Here is a 13,999-nt window from a genome sequence, read left to right as displayed (position 1 = left end):
ACTCCTTTACAGTCAGAAAAAAGAGCCCAGGTACCAAATGTTGGGGCTCCATTTCTCCAGAGAACACCCCACTGCTTTAGGTCTTAAAACACTTCGTGACCACACCTAGCACTGAGTCTGGTGACCTTAGCTCTTGTGCATTCCCATCTATTCCCATCTATAGAGCAATCATCGTGTAAGCTTTAGTACCTTGGTGAATTCTTCCTCGTCTTTGATGTCCAGGGCATGGTTTGCAAACTCTAGTAACTCCTCTGCACTCTCCAAAGCGTTGGTGCTCTGGGTGAGCTGATTCTGATGGAGAGAAGAAAAAGAACAAGTTTTAATCCCAGTTCTAATTTTTTATGGTCAGTTCCTTCAACAACCTAGGCCTCACCAATCAATCAATCAACCAACCAACCTTTATTTTCACTCGGAATTGCATTGAGGTAAACATTCATTTACAATGTAGCCGAGCATTACAGACTTACAATAAATGGACTGAAAGAAAAGAAATTTAAATTAATTTTAATATGGCCACTTAAAATATAAAGAAAATAATGTAAACAAAGTGACAATAAAATCAAGTAAAATCAACTGTAGATGGGAACAAATCGCATTTAAATAACAAACTAAAAACAAGAATAAGACAAAAGAATAAATAAATAAGATAAATATAGAGTTTAAACTCATAATAAAAATCTGATAATAAGAACAAACCTCATAAATGAATAAACCAGAGAGGAACATAAAAACCTACGGCAAACAGCTGTAAAAACATAATAGTAATAATAAGAAGCTGGGAAATTGCTTACAAATCTTACAACCGCAGCCAAAATTTCTGCCACTGGACAGTTCAACACACTTGGAAGAGACCACTAACTGTGCTACTGCCAGAGCTTAGATAGTTGTGCTACTCAGGAGCCATCTGTATTCTGAATCATATCAAATCTGAGATGTGAACTTTGAAATTTGTAGTGGTTTTAAATTGCTTGGTGAAGTTTTGTAACTTAATTTAATTTAATATCACTCTGAAAATGTCCTCTACTTAAGCACAGAGCAGAACTTATACAAGAAGGCAATAAAGCCACTGTGGTCCTGAGATGTCAGCAGGTCTTGAGATTGGTCATCAGCTTCAGCCGAGTCATTGTGATACCCATCAGAATACAAATCAGCTTCTCATCTATTTATCTGTGCCCTTCCTCTGGGCTACTCACTCTCACTCTATTCTTTCTCCCTCTTCACCCTTTCAGCTTTTGTTTCTCTTCATCTCACCCTTCTCAGGTTGCCCCTGGCAGGCAGAAAGAGTTTGGTTTTTTTTTTTGGATGAGTCTGTGAATATGACTCTTTCCAACCTACTTACAATGTATGAGATTAAGAGTGAAACACAATGACGGTCCATGAATCCAAAGAAGCAAGGATTCAAATTAACGGTTAACTGTGGAAGACAAGGCTAACTAGATGTGGTAGAAGCGAACTAGTTTCAAGATAATTTCTGGATCGCCAATGCCACTCCCAACTCATCTCAGTGGTACAGGATGGAGCTTCATAACAGAATATAGTTCCCTTCTCTACATCCCAATGCTGGGGTGGGGGTGTTACTAAATAATACATTAATTAATACTATTTGCTGTATGTAACTAAAGATCATGGTAGTGATTGTAAACTGGTAGATATTTAATACCTCTGCGTAACCAGAAAACCTCAAATAAAATTTCCAACTTGAAAAATTCAGAAACACAGATGTTATTAATAAATTAACAATTACTAATATGTGAAATCATTCTCATCATCCTAATAGTGGCTCATAACACACTATTGTTCATTCATTTTTAGTGTGCAGTGGAGTATTTAAGGACTGAGACATATTTCAGAGCAGCAGGAGGTGCCTGTTGACTGTGCGCTGAATGTGATGTAATGAGGGCTGAATGGGTCGGGTTCTGATGGGTAATCTCTTATCTGGGCTAATTTTACTCTTTGGTATTGTCCCTGCTCAGTGGACTCAGAGGGCAGCGGCAGAACTGCCGTGGCAGCATGATGACATCACCCTGACTGGCCCAAAGGGTATAAACTCCAACACAAGCAAGCACAGTCAACGGTTACTGACAACGCCCACATTTCTGGCTCATAATCTTAAAGTCATTTACTATAAAAGTCAACACTTTCACACTCCAGTGACTATGTTTACATGCACACAACACTCTGATAACCTAAAAATGTTGGCAATATTTAGTTCAACAAGTATACATGCTTTTTAGTGTCTTAGATGAGACAATTCTGAGTCTACATGAGTATTCAAAAAGTCAAACATCCTGTTTTCTTATTAACATACTGTACTTCAACTGGTAAATATTAACTTAGAATATTACGTAGTGTTTAGTATTTATTTTTTTCCCTTGTAAATTTGTGCTTGTCTTTTTTTTTACAGCTGTGTTTCTCCAATCAGAGTAAGACTAAACATGCACTGAAAAAACAGACCTGGGCAGTTTGCATTCCCCTTCAGAGAATTAGGCTTTTCAGCCCCCCCCCGGCACGGTGGCGCAGCAGGTAGTGTCGCAGTCACACAGCTCCAGGGGCCTAGAGGTTGTGGGTTCGATTCCCGCTCCGGGTGACTGTCTGTGAGGAGTTGGTGTGTTCTCCCCGTGTCCGCGTGGGTTTCCTCCGGGTGCTCCGGTTTCCTCCCACAGTCCAAAATCACACGTTGCAGGTGGACTGGCGACTCGAAAGTGTCCGTAGGTGTGAGTGAATGTGTGTGTGTGTTTGTGTTGCCCTGTGAAGGACTGGCGTCCCCTCCAGGGTGTATTCCCGCCTTGCACCCAATGATTCCAGGTAGGCTCTGGACCCCCCGCTAAATTGGATAAGCGGTTACAGATAATGGATGGATGGATGGATGAGTGCCCGTCCCATTTGAGGGTGATGGCATGTGTGCAATGGGCGGAGACTCTCTGAAGAGAAATTGGAGACTACTAATAATTGGGGAGAACATTTTTTATTTCTGGAAGTCCAATAAGAGCTTGTATGTGGTCTAAGAAATCAGTAAACGGTCTACATTTACATTTGAAATAACTGGATAAGTTTCATAATTAATTACACTGTAGGTATAAATGTGAACACACTTAGTGCTGCATGTGTCCCATTAATGTCTTCTCCCACATCCATTTTGTAACTACCTGCAGTTCATGTGACTTCCTGGCCTGCTCCTGTTTGATAGTGTTGGTCATACTCTCCTTGGCCTCTTCCAGGATGGCGAACAACGTGTCAAACTCTTCTTCCAAGTCGGACACTACCTGACTGGAATTGACCTGATCCAACAACACAGAAATATTTAAAGGAATATATTTCCAGTCAACTTGTTTTACTGAGCTCTGGGAAATGTGTCAGAAGTATTGTACGTGGGATTTAACTATGTTATAGACACAAAGATTTGTCTGAAAAATGTTGGAGCATTCCTTTAATTCCAGGTGTAACATTCACTGTCTGTGTTTATTTCTGTTGACAGTGTTGTGCTCAAGAAAAAAACTGGACTTACCTGAACTCCAGCCAGCAAGTGACTCAGCGTCTCGATAAAATTGTGGAGCTCTTCATTTTTATTTGCTAATGTGGTGATTATCCTTTGTAGGGCCTCCTGAAAGAACGAAAACCATGTTGTACTAATACAATTCATGAATATTACAAAATACAGAAGCACTAATACAATTCATGAATATGTATTATATTTAAAATGAAATGCCAGGAAGGCCACCTTCGATTTGAGACCCTTTGAGACCACCTTCGAATTTCAGACCTCAAACTATATATAAACATACAATTTTTTTCCCAAATTCATTCTGATAAATAGGGAATAATAAAACCAAAGCTTAGAAGCAGAAATAAAATCTGATGTTATTAAAAATAAATTTCTTTTTTTTCCTTTTTTGCAACACTGTCTCTAGGACTAACGACTTAATCCGAGTGACTATGGCTGTTTCTGCCAATACTGTTTCACAATGCAAAGAACCTTAGCTGAACTTTGCTCTAGAGCCACATGATATAGCCAGGCTCTAGAGTGGTGCAGCAATATAAGTGTTGGCTGTGTCATCGGAGGTCCCTGGTGCAATCCCTGGTAATACCTCAGCCAACCAAGCTCAAAATCCCAAAAGGTGTATGATCAGGGAAGTTCAGCCTATGAGGTGGATTTGCGGAGGACCTATGACTGAGTAAATATTTGGCAAAAACTGGAGTATAAAATTTAAAATGCAATATTCCATAACACTGATTCTTATCAGCAGCAGGTAGTGTCGCAGTCACACAGCTCCAGGGACCTGGAGGTTATGGGTTCGAGTCCCGCTCCGGGTGACTGTCTGTGAGGAGTGTGGTGTGCCCGATGAATCCAGGTAGGCTCTGGACCCACTGTGACACTGAACTGGATAAGGGTTAAATCCATCCATCCATCCATCCATTATCTGTAACCGCTTATCCAATTTAGGGTCGCGGGGGGTCCAGAGCCTACCTGGAATCATTGGGCGCAAGGCGGGAATACACCCTGGAGGGGACGCCAGTCCTTCACAGGGCAACACAGACACACACACATTCACTCACACACTCACACCTACGGACACTTTCGAGTCGCCAATCCACCTGCAACGTGTGTTTTTGGACTGTGGGAGGAAACCGGAGCACCCGGAGGAAACCCACGCGGACACGGGGAGAACACACCAACTCCTCACAGACGGTCACCCGGAGCTGGAATCGAACCCACAACCTCCAGGCCCCTGGAGCTGTGTGACTGCGACACTACCTGCTGCGCCACCGTGCCGCCCATAAGGGTTAAAGATAATGAATAAATGAATGAATGTTTCTTTTCATGTTAATTACATGAGAAGTGAATATTTATCATTAAAATAGTGTCTCTGGTAGGAGTGCGTTTGTTCATTCGTTCCTTCATTCATTCATTTTCCTGATAAGTTTTGCTTTGGGTCCAGAGCCTACCTATCACTGGGTGCTAGGCTGGTACACACCCTGAACAGGGCACCAGTTCATCACAGGGCATCACACACTCACACCTGTGTACAACTCTGAGCAGCAAATTCACCTATCAACATTTGTTTTTGGAGTGTGGGAGGAAACCAGAGGAAACACATACAGACACAACCCCAGAACCCAGCCGTTGTGTGTCATGGTGCCACTCTGCCAGGAGTCCAATAACTGAAATAATCTGCTAATAATGTGATCAAACGTTATGCTAATTACCGACACATTATCAGTGAAATTTGCACCAATACCAATATCAGCAAATTTTATCAACAACAACATCTGCCAGGTTCTAGTAAAACATTAAGTGAAAAGACTATACACTATACAAAGGGATCTACTCCATGAAGATCTTCAGTGTGAACCAACACGTAATGCATTCAAACTGCAGCTCAATATGAGCCAAAATACCACCACAACCATTCTGATTTAATTTATCAGGACAGCCACAGTACTTGATGCTCATTTTCATTTTCAGAATGCGATGCTGACTTCATCCTCCAAGGCTCGTTCACTCTGCCCTATATACTAACTCATGCGGAAGTCCCACAGACGCTCTATCTGGAGAGTATTGTCCACTCTGATAAAGTATGAGACATTAAAAATCCAGAAAAATACATCATAACATCACTGTAACAACAAAATGCTGTAGCTCCTAGGGCTGGCCCCGAATATTTGGATAGTCGTTCATTGGGTAGGTATTCGGTTTATAATTTTGAGATTCGGATATTCGTTTTTTTTCTTTAAATAAATGTGGCGATAAGGCAATGCTCCACCACATTCAGGCTCCAGCAGTAAAACCAGTGCTCTCCCCACTCCACCCGTATTCAGACTCATCAACATAAATGCAAATGAAGCCTAAAACTTCTAAAAAATATAAAACATCCAAACATGCTTAAACAACACACTTACAATGAAGCGAGAAGACGCCACAGTTCATTTTGACAGCTTTGTGCCTGAAATTAGAGCACCTCTAACTCAAACTGGTTAAATTGTGTATACTCTGTGTCCTTAGTTAGCGAGCTAGTTAGCAGATTAGAAAACATAGCAGGCAAAGCCACGCTTTGAGCCACGGCGCAGAGGGACAGAATGATATTAAAGCAGGGTTCGAAGTGGACTGTGTTAATGACAACAATATACAACACTCCACTCTCCGAATATTCACCGAATATCTCAGCCAAAGCTCCCAAGCCCAAAAAATGTATTCGGGACAGCCCTAGTAGCGCCATTTAAAAAAAAGTGAATGAGTACAAGGATCATTTGTGAGAGAGGTAGAGAGACCACAAGAGAGAATTAACATCTAGTCTTGCACAGACTAAGGTCAAAATATATACTCTTACTAAGATATATCTTACTAGGGTAAAGACAATACGATCAGAAAAGTACATCATCCTGAAAGGTTATCTATGCAAAAGGTCCATTATCTACTTTACATTTTTACCAATCATCTTCTGTAACTGCTTCACCCTGATCTGGGATGCGGTGGATCCAGAGCTTTGTCATTTGGCGCACGGGTGGGAAGTGACTACATTATACCCACTAGGGATGGACGATTTGACCGAAATTGATATCACAATGTATTAAACAATTTCAGTCGATATAATTCCGATATTGATATAAACAACAGAAAAACCACAGAAAAACTGCCCAGAACAAACAAGAAACATGACATTACCGTCAAACATAACCCTCTTGGTTTTGTCAATATACACTTATTTAAACTAACTTCAAATTTAGGGCAGTAAACTGGGCAGTGCGCTGTAATGAACAACAGTGACAGATGCTGTAAATAATGCATATTGAAATATTGAAAATGTGTTTAAAAATCATATCATTGTTATTGAAAAGTTTATATAATGATATATATTGGTATTTAATTATTGTCCAGTCCTAATCTCTGATTATCTTCCATGGGATTGAGACTGTCAGTCCAACAGCACAAACCACTCTCCTTTCTCAAAACTCTTCTCTTTGCTCAGTGCAAACATTCACCTACACCACTAATGCTGTCTTGATGCATCAGACAATGTAAACATCACGTGCCCTGGCTTTTTCGTGACTGTTTTGTTTTATTAATGTAGCAGTGATATTTCCCTGGCTATCATCATAGTCCTTAAAATGTAAGTCTGTCCATGTCAGCAATGCAGCTTGAAAGTTATTTCAGCTCATACAACACTAGGCTTCTATGTCTGTGAATGAGGGGAGACCTACAGTTCCAAATACAAAGACCACAGTAACAAAAAGAAAAATATTATAAAAAATAAATGATATATATATATATATATATATTCTCCCATTAATTTTACAAACCAGTGAATGGTGTACCAGCATTCCTTCCTATTTCTCAGATAAAATGTACTAATAAATTGAGAAGGGCTAAATCCACAAAACGTTCAACCACCAAAATCATTGCTTTTGCCGTTACATTTCTGTTTAAATCTTAATATTTTCACAAACAACATGCTTTTCCTTTTGCTCTGATCACTGTGTTGCTCCGTAGATCATCCATCTTTCATTCTCTAGATGTTCGTTGGACTGTTCCACTTACACAACCCTAAAGGGGATAAATGTACATAACTAATGGACATAAAAGACCAAATGAATCTCTGTATCAAGGGCAATTCTGGCCTGTTTCTCAAGGCTGGGGTTTCCCAGGTAGGGTTCCTTTTTTTCCCCAAGTGTCCAGGTTTCAGGACTTCCTCAGGGTCTGGCTGGGGCTGGGTGCAAGCAGAACAGTGGTAGCCCTGTGATAACAGGACTCAGACATCTATTTTATACAGCAGTGCTGCTTGAGTTTTTAAACGCTGCGTCTACACACACTAACACACCACAAAGTCAGTGTCATTGCAGCACTGAGAACAATCCATACCTGCTCTGTGGTGGTCCTGACCATTGAAGAACAGGGTCAAAAGGGCATACAATTTATGCAGAGCAATAGATGAACTACAGTCTGTAATTAGAGAACTGCAAAAAAGTGCTTCTATCTGTTCAGTGGAGCTGAGAGAATGGACCATGAGTGTTCATAATGCTATTATAAACACTCAAGGAGGTGTTCATAATGCTAAGGTTGGTGGGTGTATCCTTTTATGGCGTCCAGAGTGAAATAATCATCAAGTTCCAACAAGTTTTATATTATTTAGATGCAAAGCACCCCATGAAAATGTTCAGATGGTCACTCGCATGGTTGCTCACTCCCTTACTCGCAGTGTGTTTGTGTGTGTGTGTGCGAGTCGGAGGTTCCATGTGTCCTTGTTTCCATATCATTCTACCCTCATTTTAACTACACATGCTTTACACAAGCTTTATGTTACATTAGTGGCCTGCTGTGGTCCGGTAGAGGCCTGTTACATTATTCACATCACTCCCAAAGGCCTCAGAGTCCCCAGAGCTACAGGAAACATAATACACATGAACTGATAATGAGAAGGAGAAGGGAGTAGCTTCACAACTTTCTTTAAGTGTCAGAGAGAGAGAGAAAGAGAGAAAGAGAGAGAGAAAGAGAGAGAGAAAGAGACTCCATGATTAGGCAGATTTAAGGATTAGTCCACTCAGCTATCTTTAGATGCAAGGAGACACCATGGCACGGTAGGAAAGCGGTCTTATATCCTGGGACCCTGCCGCAGGAAAACTACTCCATCTGAATATTTAATAAAACCCCTTTCCTTGTAGCTTCACCTTGAGGGTGTAGGGTAAGACACCGCAGCTTGACTGTTTATGCAGAATTTCTGTTCTGACCAATGATGAATGCCAGTTTATTGGAAACCCTACTTGCCAAGGGTGGGGGTGGTACTTCAGTTGAAGTAAAGAAAACTCACTGATTCACATCTACAACATAATTTACTAAGAGCAGCTAGCACCATGTCTTGGCTGGACCCCGTATTAAGTTCCCTACACAGCCACCACAGACCAAAGCCAAACCTTCCCATGTCCTAATCAGCCAGTGGCACCAGCTCCTCAGAGCTGTAGACTCTGCTAAAAGTGTTACATAACAAACTCATCGCAGGGAAGCTGTAAGAGACAGTGGGGTGGAGTCTGAATGAACTAGAAGAGAACTCGTACAGAACTTCCACACAGTTAACTCCAGAATCCCTTGACTTCAAGAGCCTGTCTTATTCCTGGTGAACAATCTGATCTAGAACCAGTTGTTAGGGTGAACCCCAGTTCTTATTTTAACTCCTTCTTTCTGTTGCCTGTTGAGCTTTATGTGTTACCGCACTAACCCTTTGCTCCTACCACAGTTGTGACAGCAAGGTCTGATCATGTTGAGCAAACCGCTAACAAAACAGCTAAAATTCTGTGTGAAATATAAGTAGTGTGAAGTAGAAAATATTAACACTGCTGTGCCAGGCCGAATGGTGAAATGCAACATTAGATTTGTTCACTGTGTGAGACACTGTCCCAAAAGGTCAGGCACCAAGGAATGGTGTGTAGATATTACACTTAACAAACTGGGGGACATGCTCACTCTTGTTCTCTCTCTCTCTCACACACACACACACACTGTTTCAATGTAGTCTGAATGTCCTATGAGTCACTACAGAGAAAAATAGAGAATGGTCATAGCAAAGACACCGGCAGCACCAACTTTCCTGAGCCAAAGGCCAGAGCAGAAGACTGGTGAGGCACTGCTGACCTGACTCAGGCAGTTCAGATCTCCATACCCTGGGATCAACTCCTTGTGAGAATTTCAATCCCTACTCAAGCGGCCCAAAGGACAGCAGACAAAATATAAACACTCCCATGGCATGTAGGCATTAATACTTGAGCAGATTCCTTTTGAATGTTTCTCACTCATAGCTCAGGGACACACATGTAGAAATACTGTGGAAGGTGTTGATTTCAACCCACAGTTCATTTGCATTTGTAAAGTGACATTTATATATGACCGCATACTATGTACATTCTCTTGTTTTCATAATGTTTTCCAATATATATATATATATAGATATATATATATATATATATATATATATATATATATATATATTTTTTTTTATTTTTATAATGTATAATTATAATTAAAAATTTTAATATTAGGGCAGCACAGTGGTGCAAAAGGTAGGTGTCTCAGTCACACATCTCCAGGGACCTGGAGGTTGTGGGTTCGAGTCCCGCTCCGAGTGACTGTCTGTGAGGAGTTTGGTGGGTTCTCCCTGTGTCTGCGAGGAGTGTGGTGTGTTCTCCCTGTGTCTGTGTGGGTTTCCTCCGGGTGCTCCGGTTTCCTCCCATTGTCCATAAACACAGGTTGATAGGTGGATTGGCGACTCAAAGGTGTCCATAAGTGTGAATGTGTGTGTGTTGCTCTGTGAAGGACTGCCGCCCCCTCCAGGGTGTGTTCCTACCTTGCGCCCAATGATTCTGGGTAGGCTCCGGACCCACCACAACCCTGAACTGGATAAGCGGTTACAGAAAATGAATGAATGAATTAATTAACTTAAGTATTTTTCCTTATGGATATGTCTATTTATCGTAACAGTTGCATATTATTAAACATGACAACTGTCATTTTATTCAAAATAAAAATTAAGCAGTTTGAAAATGGCAAGTGAGAATTTATTCGTATGTTTTCCATCAGGAAAAAGCTGTGCAAAAGCATGTGCATTGATTTGTTCTGTTTTATGGGATAATTCTGTATATTGGATAACTGCATAATTAATTGTGTAATTACATAATGACTTCTGAAGGTTCTACAAAATATAATTAATCCCCAAGAACTCTAAAAATATCAAAAATTTCAAAACAACAACAAATACATCATTCTTGTGCATAACTCAATTCACTAAGGAAGCTAAGGTGTCTGAAGAGCTTTACACTTTAATAAACTGAGTGGCTCTGAAATCCAAGCCTCTCACCTGCAGATAAGTGAATGAGAATAAGCTTGAGGCCCAGTGGGGAAAGGTAACCAAACCTAAGTCTTATTACACTCTGGACCCTTGTGGATAATCACACGACTCAGTTACAGACGGAGAAACCACGACCTGCCGGGACAGACCTGGAGTGCATGTGTAGCAGCACTAAAAAATATAACATGATATCAGACTTCAAGCCTTTACTATGAGCTAATCAGGTCCCCCTTCTATGGGTTGTACATTTCAGAAACATCTATAGCCTCTAAAGACTATATGGCTTCTTCAAATGTTCCTGTCCACCTTAAATGATGCAGCAGTTCCATCAATGTTCAAACCCAACCAGGCTATAACTGCTGCATCACTTAAGGTGGAACATTTTTTGCCTCACTGTGTAACGTATGACTGACACAAACATTTATTTAAGGCAGCATTTGATAGTAAAGATAAGACTGTCCCTTCTACACTTTTCTTCAGTTGTTAGAACCACCACAGCATAAGTATGATTTGGGTGGTGGATCATTCTCAATGCTGCATTGACACAGACCTACTGATGGTGTGTTAGTGTGTGTTGAGCTGGTATGAGTGGATCAGACACAGCAGTGTTGCTGGAGATTTTAAAGCCCTCACTGTCACTGCTGGATTGAGAATAGCCCGTCAACAATGCCGACAGCGTCCTGTGTCCACCGATGAAGGACAACCAACACAAACAGATGAGCTACTGTCTCTGATTTACATCAACAAGGTGGACCAACCAGGTAGGTGTGTCTTCAGCGTGGAGAGTTAGTGGACATATGGATATGTGGGGTCACAAAGTCTCTAAGAATCCACAGCCTCACTGCTCCATGAGTGATGTCACTCTCCATAAAGCTCTGTCCATTAAGCTTCTCTCACCCCCCCTCTCACCCCCCCCCTCTCTCCCCCCCCTCTCTCTCTCTCTCTCACACACACACACTCACTTGTACAGTCACCATACAGGAAATAGCCTATTGTCCAGTTATAGTGGTCAGTGTGCCCAGGTTGGAGACCATCCTTCATTTACTCATTTCCATGTAGAATGGACATTAAGTACAAGTTGCTTTTCAGCATCAGTGCTTCAGGATTTAATCTTTAATGTTTGTCTTTTTTGGGGGCCATAATGCAGGTCCTGGGTTCAGTCCTTGCCCCTGTTTGGTCTGTGCATTGCTGGGGGTTACACTGGTCAGGAGGCTCCTAGTGCTGGCCCTAAACTGGAGCCGAAATGGGAGGGTTGTGTCTGGAGGAGTGTACGGCCTAAAGCCACAGATCTGCTGGAGCCAGATATTTCACATTTTACTCATAAGTCCTGAGCATCTACTGCCACTGTACTACACCCCAGGCCTTGTGTTTTTGTGTATAGGTGAGTCACTAGGCTTTGTTTCTCTCTCTGAGCCATGGCTTTTTAGTTGCAACTCTTCCATGAAGACCACTTCTGACATGACTTCTCTGGTCTGTATATAGGTATACAAGGATCTGAGTGTTTTTTTGCTAACTGTGAGCTGAGAGTAGTGCTGGACATCTCATTTCGAAGAGAAGTAAACCAGAGGTATTTCAAGTCTTCTCTGCTGTTTCCATGACTGGCCACTGCATTTCTAGTCTTTAACTTTGCCTGTTTGTGTTTAAGCATAAGCGTTTGGACAGCACATCTGGAAACACCAATTTGCATTGAAATTTCTTCTGGGGAAAGATTTTGCTCATACAAGAGGATCACCTTGTATTTTGTTGCTGTACTCACTCTTGCCATGATGTAAGATTATAAGGTTAAACCGCTAATATCTACCCCGGATTTACCTTTTAATATGGCAGTCGATACCCAGGTTTATGCCCTCTGCATAGCCAGTTTTGTTTCAGTTAATCGCGTGGGACAACCTGCACCTAATGCCATTGATAAGTAGCACCTGTTTCTTTAATCATGCACTCAGCTATGTGTAGCTAGTTTTGCTAAATTCATATTTGAAAATATAAAATATGTTGTTACCCACTAATACAATAATGCGGAATACGTACAGCCTATGAACAGTACTGGTGACTGACAGTATGTCCAGAATGTGTTCAGAATATTTAGGTCTGGAACTTTAAGTCTGTTTAATGGTCATTTTGGCAGTCAATGACTTTGGCAAATGACTGCATATGCACTAATCACCTTTCTGCAGGTGTCAGGCATATTTCAGAAGCACAGACTATAGGATGGACATGACAAAAGCAAATGCAAAAAGTGAAAACATGTAAAGCTCAATGCTCTGACCCCTCCTTAACTTACAATAGCTTTGTTAACTCCCATAAAGCAAACAGGGGGAGCAATAAAACAACACTACAAGGTCGTCTAACACAAAACATATGCTCATGAACACGAGGAAATACACAAAAACATTGTATAAACACTCTGGCATCGACAGTGTGTACTGGACTGGGTGAACAGAGATGTAGTGTAATATAACGGTGTGGATTATAAAGGCTCCTCAAATGGTGGTATAGACGCGTTTACACACAACCACGGTCTGTCAGGCCTCTTCATAACATTATAAAATACTATTATGACACTTACTTTTTGAGAGTCCATACCGAGGATAGTGTAAAACAACGAAAAACCGGATTCAATTCATGGACGGGCCAAGTTTCCAGCGACGAAGACGATTAACCCTGTGGAACAAGGCGGAGCTCCACGCGCATGCGCATAATCGTACACATATACACACGTTTTGGTTTTCCTATCTTTGTGGGGTGAACTCATATGTTTATGTTTGACTGTAGCTAAAGGTTACAATGATATATGTATTCAGTCCTAATTAAACCAAACTACGTATTTTCATTTTTTAAAATTATTTTAGTAACCTGCCACTGTGCTTTAACAACATTTAAAAGCACTTACCATATTCCACACTATTTTATATTTATTGTCCATTTTATCAGCTCCACGTACCATGTAAGAGCACATTGTATTTCTACAATTATATATTGTAGTCCATCTGTTGCCCTGCATAATGTGTTAGCTCCATTTCACCCTGCTCTTCAAAGCTCAGAACCGCCACAGCACCACCACAGAGTGTTGAATAGGTATGAGGTGATCAGACACAGCAGTGCTACTAGACATTTTTAAAACAATAGGCTGTTAGACCCTCGTTTGTCTACCTTGTACATATCAATTCAAA

At 41.1% G+C, this 13,999-nt stretch overlaps 1 protein-coding gene across 6 annotated transcripts in view; it reads right to left on the bottom strand.

Annotated features, from left to right (window-relative positions):
* The window catches only part of fsd1l (fibronectin type III and SPRY domain containing 1-like), a 33,412-nt gene extending 19,893 nt beyond the window's left edge, over positions 1–13,519 (bottom strand). For 5 of the 6 annotated variants that reach the window (XM_066661283.1, XM_066661284.1, XM_066661285.1 and 2 more), the window contains exons 1-4: positions 13,396–13,519; positions 3,506–3,601; positions 3,147–3,278; positions 190–291 (exon numbers count right to left, since the gene is read on the bottom strand). In XM_066661283.1, the coding sequence (XP_066517380.1) occupies positions 190–291; positions 3,147–3,278; positions 3,506–3,601; positions 13,396–13,410 (345 nt within the window). In that variant the 5' untranslated portion in view covers positions 13,411–13,519. Of the gene's footprint in view, positions 1–189; positions 292–3,146; positions 3,279–3,505; positions 3,602–13,395 lie in introns of those variants that run through there. The other variant, XM_066661288.1, reaches the window with a different exon arrangement.
* Positions 13,520–13,999: the final 480 nt, after the last annotated feature.

The sequence above is a fragment of the Hoplias malabaricus genome, chromosome 2, assembly GCF_029633855.1.
Source record: "Hoplias malabaricus isolate fHopMal1 chromosome 2, fHopMal1.hap1, whole genome shotgun sequence".
In the NCBI taxonomy this organism is placed as follows: domain Eukaryota; kingdom Metazoa; phylum Chordata; class Actinopteri; order Characiformes; family Erythrinidae; genus Hoplias; species Hoplias malabaricus.
The sequence above is the reverse complement of the archived record's forward strand: the minus strand, read 5'-3'. Positions and strand labels throughout refer to the sequence as shown.